The sequence below is a fragment of the Monodelphis domestica genome, chromosome 4 (assembly GCF_027887165.1).
Source record: "Monodelphis domestica isolate mMonDom1 chromosome 4, mMonDom1.pri, whole genome shotgun sequence".
In the NCBI taxonomy this organism is placed as follows: Eukaryota; Metazoa; Chordata; class Mammalia; order Didelphimorphia; family Didelphidae; genus Monodelphis; species Monodelphis domestica.
The window spans coordinates 417,043,717-417,054,269 of record NC_077230.1 but is presented as its reverse complement, the minus strand read 5'-3'; the positions used below and the strand labels follow the sequence as shown (position 1 = coordinate 417,054,269).

At 45.5% G+C, this 10,553-nt stretch overlaps 1 protein-coding gene across 1 annotated transcript; it reads left to right on the top strand.

The window, feature by feature from the left end:
* Window positions 1–612: 612 nt before the first annotated feature.
* Window positions 613–10,458, top strand: GAPDHS (glyceraldehyde-3-phosphate dehydrogenase, spermatogenic). Its single transcript, XM_007491841.3, has 11 exons — window positions 613–779; window positions 4,599–4,767; window positions 5,114–5,210; window positions 5,358–5,464; window positions 7,369–7,459; window positions 7,559–7,677; window positions 8,769–8,850; window positions 9,034–9,185; window positions 9,382–9,544; window positions 9,744–9,841; window positions 9,980–10,458. Exons 1-11 carry the CDS (start codon window positions 722–724, stop codon window positions 10,053–10,055), a joined length of 1,212 nt encoding a protein of 403 aa, XP_007491903.1. The 5' UTR covers window positions 613–721; the 3' UTR covers window positions 10,056–10,458.
* Window positions 10,459–10,553: the final 95 nt, after the last annotated feature.

Below are 10,553 nucleotides of genomic sequence, written 5' to 3'. Positions count from 1 at the left end.
ACAAGTGAGGGTCCATGAGTGTCAAGAGTGGGATAAAAGTATCAGAGCTGGGATTTGAACCCCAGATCCTCTGGTTTGGGAGGCAGTACGCTTTCCACTTTGCCTTGGATAGTATCCTAGGCTTATATTATCCCAATCAGGAACATCTCTTCCCTTTTACCATTTCTCTCCGGTCTCTGTTAAACAATTGCTAATATCCAGCCCTTATCAAAGGAGATGATATTTGTCGAGGGTTTAGCGCAGGTGCTTAATAAATGCTTATTCCCTTCCAATTCCAGGCAGGAAAGGGACGGAGCTCCTCCTATGGACATTATTGCCAACCTCAGAAGGCAGTTAGAACCAGAAGGTACTTTTTGTGCCTGGCCTGAGACCCTTCCCCCTCACCATATTCTTGGCGGGGAAGGTGGAGACAAGCCTCAGCCTGCTTCCGAGTGGGTCTGGCATGTGCTTAGTGTATACGGCAGGTTCTGCCTGGACTTTTAGGGGAAGGAATGGAGGGCTAGGCAAAAGAAGGACGCTGACCTAGGGCTCTTTTGTCCCAGTGAGAACCCTCCTCTGTGAGGTCAGTGTGCCGCTCAGCGAGAGGAGGCACTGTGACGACATAGCTGGAACCCCAAGAACTCGGAGACCTGGGCAGGGGGAAGCCTCAGTAACATCACTGCGGGGATGCAGGGTAGACGTGAGCCATGAGTAGTTAAAGGGAACATGAGAGGCTGAGGCCATGCCGAAACGAGACGTCATCCTCACCAATGTCACCGTGGTGCAGCTGCGCCGACAAGGTGAGCCACCCGGCCGGAGGCGAGAGGGCGTGGACCGGAGTCACCTGAGGGGTTGCTGCTCCCCCGCCCCGCTGCCTCGAGGAAAGGTCTTATAAAATGTCTCTGAGTGAGCCTCCTGGGCCCAGAGAGATCAAAGATGGCTCTGGCCGTCCGTATGCCTCCTCCCCACGGCTTGGCTAAACACTCCTTCCCTGCTCCCTCTGCTCCTTACAGGGGGGTAAACGAGGGACTGAGATTGAGGTGGGCAAGTCTCTGGAAGAGAGGTGCACCTCTTCCCACACCACAAAGCCTGGAAGGAAGGCGGAGTACACCATAGGCTCTCATAATGAGAACTGAGTGCGGAAGATCTGAAAATTGGAGGAATGGATGTGTGTACGGAAAGTAGGTTGGGATGGATGGAAGTGTGTGTGTGTGTGTGTGAGAGAGAGAGAGAAAGAGAGAGAGAGAGAGAGAAGGAGGGAGAGGGAGGAAGGGAAGGAGGGAGAGGGAGAGAGAGAGAGAGAAGAGAGAGAGAGAGAGAGAGAGAGAGAGAGAGAGAGAGAGAGAGAGAGAGAGAGAGAGAGAGAGAGAGAGAGAGAGAAGGAGGGAGAGGGAGGAAGGGAAGGAGGGAGAGAGAGAGGGAGAAAAATTGAGAGAGAGCGCTATACAGATACTTTAGGCAGAACACTCTGACTGGAGTCACAGAACTGGAGTACACATCCTACCTCTGATGCTGACCTAAGGTAAAATCACTTAACCTCTTCCCTAGGCTTTAGTTTCCCCGTCTGTCAAATGAAGGGGTTGGGATGACTTCTGACTCTCTTTCCCTTCTGTCAGAAGAGCTATTGAGAAAATTGGGGAAAAGGGGTAAGGAGAAGAGGGCATCAGCAACATGTTGCCAGTAATGGGAGTTGGATGACCTAGGCTTGTAATGAGGAGAGATTTTGAAGGCACTAAAGTTGATAGCTGGAGTTGAATAAAACCCTTCCCTTTCTTAGGACAGTCATAATGGAACACACTGATCCTCCACCAAGCTAAGGCTGGGATTGGGCTCATCCCAAGCAATTGCTCTTCCCTTTGCTCTTCCTCTGCTGTCCATGGTACTAAGTAGTCTTCCAGGCCCTATGGTAGTGCTGTTTTCCTCCGTGACCTAAAGGCCTGGGGGAGGTGAGGAGAAGTGTCTTTTCTGGACTTCAGGAGTTCTTCCTGCCAAGTGGCTTCTTAATTTATCCCACAAAGCCCCACTCCTAAACCCAGGAGATAGAGGAGAAGGATCATTATTGTCCCTATTTCAGGGAGAAAGAAAGCTCAAGAGAGATAGGCCATTAACCTGTTCTGAAAAATCCAAAGACACTTCTCATGTCACTAATCGTCATTGAATTATCATCACTAGTAAATGATAATCATTGCTTATTCATATGTATTAGGACCTTAGGCTATACCTAGCAGATGTTTCAGATTAAGAATAGCAGATGAGGCAGCTAGGTAGCTCAGCGGATTGAGAGCCAGTTCCAGAGACCCTGGGTTCAAATGTGACCTAAGACATTTCCTAGCTGTGTGACTCTGGGTAATCACTTAATCCCCTTTTTCTACCCCTTACCACTCTTCTGCCTTGGAAGTAGTGCTTCTAAAATGGAAGTTAAGAGTTACAGAAGATTAAAAAAAAAAAAGAATAGCAGAGATAGAATCCTGCATCAATATTCCTGAGTTCTAGCCCCAATCTCTATCTTTCCTCTTCAGTACTATCCTCTTGCCAGGACCTTGGGTTCATTGGGATCATAAGAATTTAAAACTTAAAGGAATGGTGAGAATGGAATCTTAAATATCATCTAGACGCCTTGTTTCACAAACTGAGAAATCAACCACCAGCTCCAGAATTTGCACCCACCTTCTGACCTCACATCCATTGCTCTTGTTGCTGCAACAAGAAATGATTCTCTTAAACTAGGATTTGCAGGACTTGACATCTCTAATTTGTCACGCATGCACAAAGCCCTCCAGGATCTTGAGTCCTCATATTATTCTCTACTCTTCCAAAACTCTGTTACTCCAGCAGTCATATATTAGAGACTTCAGTTTCTTCCACATGGTCTACCCCCTGTTAAAAACCCAGCTAATCTACTCACATTTCCTTCACAGGATTTTGTTTCCCCTCCCCCACCATAATAATTCCTTTTCTGCCTCCTTTTCACCAACCCTTGAAAGGAGATGCCTAGGGGTAGCTAGATAGCACTGTGGATAGAGAACACTAGGATAGAGAGAAAGAAAGAAAGAAAGAAAGAAAGAAAGAAAGAAAGAAAGAAAGAAAGAAAGAAAGAAAGAAAGAAAGAAAGAAAGAAAGAAAGAAAGAAAGAAAGAAAGAAAGAAAGAAAGAAAGAAAGAAAGAAAGAAAGAAAGAAAGGAGAAAGAAAGGAGAAAGAAAGGAGAAAGAAAGAGAGAAAAAGAGAAAGAGAAAGAGAGAAAGAAAGAGAGAAAGAAAAAGAAGAAAGAAAGAAGAGAGAGAGAGAGGGAGGGAGGGGGAGAGAAAGAGGGAGGGAGGGGGAGAGAGAGAGAGAGGAAGGGAGGGAAGGAGGGGAGGGAAGGAAGGAAGGAAGGAAGGAAGGAAGGAAGGAAGGAAGGAAGGAAGGAAGGAAGGAAGGAAGGAAGGAAGGGAGGGAGGGAGGGATGTAGCTTATGTAGCAAGGAGGCCAGTGATAAGATTATACATATATACTCATATACACCAAAATATTTCTAGCAGCATTTTTTGTAATAGCAAATAATTGGAAACAAAGTAACGTTCTTTGATTGGGAAAAGGCTAAACAAAACCAATGTGGTGCTTTAATGTAATTAAAGGGTGGTTCAGTGGATACAGTGCTGGGCCTGGCATCAGAAAGACCTTTCTTTGAATTCAAATCTGGACCCAGACACACCCTATTTGCTTTCATTTCCTCCTCTGTAAAATGAGCTGGAGAAGGAAATGCCAATAACTCTAAGTATCTTTGCCAAGAAAAGCCCAAATTGGGTCACAAAGAGTTAAACATGACTGAAATAATAACAATGTAGGAGAATAATGTGCCTGCTGATGAAAACAGAAGCATGGAAAGATCTATGTGAACTGATGCAGAGTGAAGCGAGCAGAGCCAAGAAAACAATCTATTGAATGACTACAACAATGGAAATGGGGGGGAACCTCATAACCTCATCATAACCACCCCAATTGAATATTGCAAAATTATAAAGAACAAGCATGGCTCAAAAGAGGAAATTTGAGAAAATACACCCATCTCACCCCTTGGCAGAGACGAGAAGCTCACAAGTATTGCACATTGCACATATTTTTAGAGTTTTTTGGTATATTGATAAATTACATTAATTTTCCCTCCTTTTTCATCTTTAAAAATACTATTTTTGTAGAGGATGAATGACTCTCTGGGAAGGTGAGAGATCCTGGGAGAAACCATGGTAATGCAAAAAAAAAACTTCAATAAACACTTTCTTTGTTTGTTTGTATTGTTGCCCACAATATCTTCTCCTCCAGAATATAGTTCTCAATTCTATGTCGTCCATTCTTTATGTGCTCTTCGAACTTTACTATGTAACTTTGTATTTGGTGATAATGAGAGTGAAAAGGACATGAGTATGTCATCAAGAATGGCACCTACAAGTCTGAAGTGACTTCACACTTATTCTTTAACTTCAGTCGTTTCAATCGGCTTATTCTTCCAAAGCTGAAATAATTTGTTTATTGTATCCCTTCTCAGAACTTAGACTTGAATTCTGTCCATAAAGAGTGCCCTAATGAAGGCTTCTGTCTTCTTTCTGTGTGTATGTGTGTGTTTCTCATTACCAATGAACAGGGAGACAGCAAACTGAAGAAACCACCACAGTAGTATGTCAAACACCCAGGGACAAGGATCCATGCAAACAAGAAAAGTGTGCAGGAAGTGCAGGACCCCACTCTTCTCCTCGAGCAATCCGGGGTAGTAGTGGTGGTAGTAGTTGTGGGCTAACAGTAGGCATCAATGGGTGAGGATTCTGTTTTTGCTCCTGTTTTGCTCACAAGTTTCCTTTTCAATTTGAATATTAAAGGGAAATTGTGCTCTATAGAGATCTATCTTCCTCTTTTCCCCAACAGCCCCACCACCACCATTCCATAACCTGAAAAAATCTCTCTGAAATTCCTTATTCCTAAAGCCAAGAGTACCATACCCAGGTTCCTCCAACCCCCAACCACTCTCCCTCTCCCTCTCTCTTCCCCTCCCTCTCTCTCTCCCTCCCTTCCTCACACACACACCTTGTTAATTTTGAATAGGGATTGGGGATGGGAAGGAGAAGGACTTCTGACCAATTTGGCTCTTCTATTCTGCATCAGATTCGGTCGAATTGGTCGTTTGGTGTTGAGAGTCTGCATTGAAAAAGGAATAAAGGTTGTTGCAGTAAATGATCCATTCATCGATGTTAACTACATGGTGAGGAAGGGTCCTAGGGACAGGAAAGAGGTAGAAGGCCCTAGTCTCACCTGCCCATGTGTGAGAGTGGGCTCTCTGGGAATGGTTCTCCCTGCCCTCAATATCCCCACCTCCCACCAACATACATTGTCTTTCTCTTTCCCTCAGGTATACATGTTCAAGTATGACTCCACTCACGGTCAATTCCTTGGCTGTGTTGATGCCAAAGATGGAAAGTTGGTGATAAACAAACAAGAGATCACTGTCTACCAGAGGTAACACACTTTTCTCTGGAAACGTTAGCTACAGGAAGAATTTGAATGGGAGTAAAGTTGGGGTAGGGGAGCCTGTTTATTAGTCACCATCTGAAGAGCTTTCCTGGAATGGAAAACAAGGGATAACTAAAAGAAAGACACAGCATCAAGGGATTTATAATTTAGTAGAAATTCCAATCAGCTTTTAGACATTTATGAGCACTGGACCATGAAGGAAGCTGGAGAATGAGGTTCTAATCCCAGTTTATTGATCTTTGGCAAGCCATTGAATCTCTGAGCCTCTTAAATTCCTGCCTAGTAAAATGAAGGGATCAAACCTATAACTCATGGGATTTAAGGGTAAAAGGGGACCTACGTGGCCATCTAGACCAAGTCATATCTACCTGAGATTCTTTATACAGTATCTCCAACATGGAGTCATTGAGCAAAAGGGGAATATACTCTCTCTCAAAGCAATCTGTTTCACTTTTGGACATCCTTCATTGTTCTGATGACTGAACAACATTGTTCCTAGATTTTTTCTTACATGAGCCAAAAATCTGACCCTCTAGAGCAGTGGTTCTCACCCTTTCTAATGCCGTGACCCCGCAATACAGTTCCTCATGTTGCAGTGACCCCAAACCAAAAAATGATTTTGGTAGCTACTTCCAAACTGTCGTTTTGCTACAGTTATGATTCGGAATGTAAATACCTGCTATGCATTCTGTATTCTCATTGCTACAGATTGAGAGGTTGAGAACCGCTGCTCTAGAAGAATCTGTTGCGCTTGTTGAATCTATTCTTAGCCAACTCAAAGATCTTAGATATCTTAGCTGAGCCTTAAGTGCCTTTTCAATTCTAACAGCCTATAATTGATCATATCCCTGTACTGCCAATGGAACACAGGCTAAAAAATCAACAATTATTTTTACTAAGCATTTGCTATGTGCCACTAGATGTTGGTGACACAAAGATAAAAAATAAGTCTTGTCCTTGGGGAGCTTACAGACCAGCTCAATAATTAGAGCTCACTTTTATCTAGCACTTGAAAATTTGCCATGTGCTTTTGCATGAATTCTCTCTTTTGAACTTCCCAATAACCCTGAGGATATGCTGTCAATCAACAAGGCTTTATTAATCACTGATTATCTGTTAAGTGCTGAGGATACAAAGAAAAAATATCAGAATCAGTCCCTGTCCTCAGTGAACTTACATTTCTAGTAGAGGAAACAACATGGGCAGAAATGTCATTGAGTCATGTCAGTAATGTCTGATTTTTCATGACCCCATTTGAGGTTTCCTTGCAAAGATACTAGGGTGGTTGACCATTCTCTTCTCCAGCTCATTTTACTGATGAGGAAACTGAAGCCATCAGTTTAAGTGACTTACCCAGGGTCACACAGTTAGTGTCTGAGGCCAGATTTGAACTCAGGAGAATGTGTCTTCCTGATTCCAGTCCCAGCACTTCTAACCACTGTGCCCCCTAATTGCCTGTGAGAAAAAACAGGTACATACAAGATGCGTGCAGAGGGGAAAGCATTGGCTATAATTATCCCAGTTTTAGACTCAGGTTAAGTAACTTGCCCCAGGGATCTCCCCAGTTAAGTGGGTAGTAAAGTGTCTCAGGCAGAATTTGAAACTCGGGTTTTTCTGATTCCAAGTCTAGTAGTAATTATTTTACTGGCTCTTGAACAATTAACTACAGATGAATTGAGCTAGATTTTTGAAGGAAGGGTCTCATCTCAAGATAGTGTTTAAAATGAAGGGTCTTTGGGTGGGAGATTTGATTGGTCCTTGATGGCTCCAACCAAGGAAACTGGACTAGGGAAGTAATGGGGTAACAGAAGGAGAATTAATGGTATTGGAGGGGAAGGGTAGAATCAGGGAGTCATAGAATATTCTCCTGTTCTCCTCCCCTTCCCCAGCCTAAAAGCTGAAGATATACCTTGGAAGACTGCGGGAGCCCTGTACGTGGTAGAAGCCACTGGAATAAACCTCACAAAAGAAAAAGCCTCAGTAAGAGAAAGGGCAGATGGAATGCGTGAGGGGACACAGAACCAGCTGCTGAGGTTTGGGAGGTCTCTGGAATGTGAGTTATTCTTGTCTCTCCACTAGGACCATATCAAGGCTGGAGCTCGTCGAGTGGTGATCACTGCTCCCTCTCCGGATGCTCACACAATTGTCATGGGTGTTAATGATTGCAGCTATAACCCTTGCAACATGGTTATAGTCAGGTAATAAAATGATCTGGGTGGGGCTCCTACAGTGGCCAATCTTCACCAGCTCTCTCTGACCCTGGCTTCTTAAGCCATCCTCTAAATCTCTCACCTTTCATTGCTTTTTTTTTTCAATTTCAAGGTAAAAATATACTATTCCTTTTTTTTTGCAATGTTCTTGTTTAAACTTTCATATTTTGTTTTTTCGATTTCATGTAAAAACAATTTTTAACCTTTGTTTTTTTTTTCAATATGAGTTCCAAATTCTCTCCCACACATTCCCTCCATAGTCATTGAGAAAGAAAGCACTTTGTTAAAGGTTATACATATGCAGTCATGCAAGACATACCTTTGTTGCTTTTTAAGGTTTTATTTCTATTGATAAATTTTGTTTCAACATCATCTTCATTTCTGAAAATATATTTCCATTCCCCTCCCAATAATTGATCCATTTCTAATAACAAATATATACATATACATAAATATATATATATATTTTTTTTTTTTTAAATAAACCCTTACCTTCCATCTTGGAGTCAATACTGTATATTGGCTCCAAGGCAGAAGAGTGGCAAGGGCTAGGCAATGGGGGTGAAGTGACTTGCCCAGGGTCACACAGCTAGGAAGTGGCTGAGACCAGATTTGAACCTAGGACCTCCCATTTCTAGGCCTGGCTCTCCATCCACTGAGCTACCCAGCTGCCCCCAACCAAAAAAAAATTTTAAGAGGAAAAAAGAAAAAGTTCAGCAAAACTAACCATGAAACAACTTAGATGTTTCACACCTTTAGTTCCTCACCTCTGAAAAAAAAAGAGAGAGAACATTTTCACCTCTCTTCTTCCAAGGTCATTATAATGAATGTTAAATTTCACTTGTCCAAGAGGGGCTCTTTCCCTTGACATTGCTCTGGTTCTGCTTATTGTACTCACTTTGCATCCGTTTGTATAAATCCTCCCAGGCTTCTCAGAAGCCTTCCTATTCATCAGTTCTCAGGAAGGGGATAATACCCTCTTACAGTTACATGCTATGACTTGGTTGGCCATTGTCCACCCACATCTAGTTCTGCCAAAGTCTGACATCTTTCCCCTACTTCCTCCTTCTCTGTTCTAGCAATGCCTCCTGCACCACCAATTGCCTGGCCCCCCTAGCCAAGGTCATCCATGAGTCTTTTGGGATAGTGGAGGGACTTATGGTGAGCATGAGGTGGGGAGGATAACGTGGGGCTGAGTGGAGTGGGAGGGAAGAATGGAGGGGAGCTCTCTCTGGGTCACTCTGTCTCTGTCTCTCTCCCCTCTCATAGCAGGAAGGGAGGAGCCCCAGGCTGTGCTAAAGTGGGATGAATGGTAAGGTTTAATCTTCCCTCCTCTCCCGCCAGACCACCATCCATGCTTACACAGCAACCCAGAAGACTGTGGATGGACCCTCCGGCAAGAACTGGCGGGATGGTCGAGGAGCCCACCAGAACATCATCCCAGCGGCCACCGGTGCTGCCCAGGCTGTAACGAAAGTCATCCCCGAACTGGAAGGGTAGGAAGGCTCGGGTCAGGTCTTTCTTTGACCCTGGGGATAGCCAAAAGGGGAAGCGTAGGGGAGCTGGAGCAGGGGGAACCGAATGGCACTGAGGACCCTGAAAGAGGGGAGGGGAGGGAGAGCAGGGGTAGAGGGAGGCTATCTTGAATCGCTGAGTTGCCCTGATCCTCCCTCCTGGCTATGATGCGTTCAGGAAACTGACAGGGATGGCCTTCCGAGTCCCAGTTCCTGACGTCTCAGTGGTGGACCTCACATGCCGAATAAAAAATCCAGCCCACTTAACATGCATTCTAGATGCTGTGAAGAAAGCAGCTAAAGGGCCCATGGCTGGTATCCTCAGCTACACCGAGGACGAGGTGGGGGCCTGGGAGGGTGGCGGTTTATGGTGGGGGTGGGGATGGGCATCCTGGAGACCGGAGGAACTTGGAGGGAAGGGCCGGTAGCTGAGTAAGATCTGGCCGCTCTCTCCCAGAAAGAAAGATCCATTCGGGGTGAGGGATGGGTGCATCCCTTTTCCTTACTCTGGGCCGCCGCGACTGACTTCCTCTTCACTAGGTGGTCTCTTCTGACATCATCGGAAACCCCCATTCATCTATATTTGATTCAAGGGCTAGCATATCTCTCAATGATAACTTTGTGAAACTTATCTCTTGGTAAGCTAGCGGGAGAGGACCGGGAGGTCGGGGTGGGTCTTTGAGGACGCGGAGGCGGAGGCGGAGGCGGAGGCGGAGGGAATCCCGGATCCCTCCCCGCCGATCCTAAGCGGACCCCCCCAACCCCACCCCGCCCAGGTATGACAACGAATATGGCTACAGTAACCGGGTGGCCGATCTCTTGCGTCTTATGTTCTGCAAAGAGGAAAAATGAGAGGGAGGGGAGCCCCTGCTTCTGAGTCCACCCTGGCTGGGCACTGCGTGTTCCTTCCCCTCACCACCAGAACCTCGATCTGGTCTGGTCCTCAAGGCGTCGCCCCCTTCTCTCCACCTCCAATGCCAGCATCTCCATTAACCGTCTCTTTTCTGCCAACCCTCACCCACACCCCTCCTCTCCCCGGGCCCAGCTTGGGGGGCAGGAAGGGTCCTCGTGTGTATGTGTGTGTGTGTTTGTGAATGTGTTCTCTGTGTGTATATACTCTCCAGACCTCCTCCCTTCCCCTCCCTCTAGCCCCGTGCCTCCCCGATCCTCTCCCCTGGGGGCTACTCCACACAAGAGTCCCAGAACGACAGTGCCAGCATGTCCAATAAATAAATATCTAAGTCCCCGCCTGCAACTGCCCGGGTGTGGCGCAATGTGTGTGGTCTGCCGCCCCGCCTCTGGATGTTGGGGTGTCTTTCCTGTCTGTACGTGCAGGTGTCTTTCTGGCTC

Bases quoted from the DNA above. Each gene is read 5' to 3' on its own strand.
- GAPDHS (XM_007491841.3), top strand. From the start codon at position 722: ATGCCGAAACGAGACGTCATCCTCACCAATGTCACCGTGGTGCAGCTG. The intron at 5,211-5,357 runs GTGAGGAAGGGT...TCTTTCCCTCAG, and splicing joins TCATCGATGTTAACTACATG to GTATACATGTTCAAGTATGA. The intron at 8,851-9,033 runs GTGAGCATGAGG...CTCTCCCGCCAG, and splicing joins GGATAGTGGAGGGACTTATG to ACCACCATCCATGCTTACAC.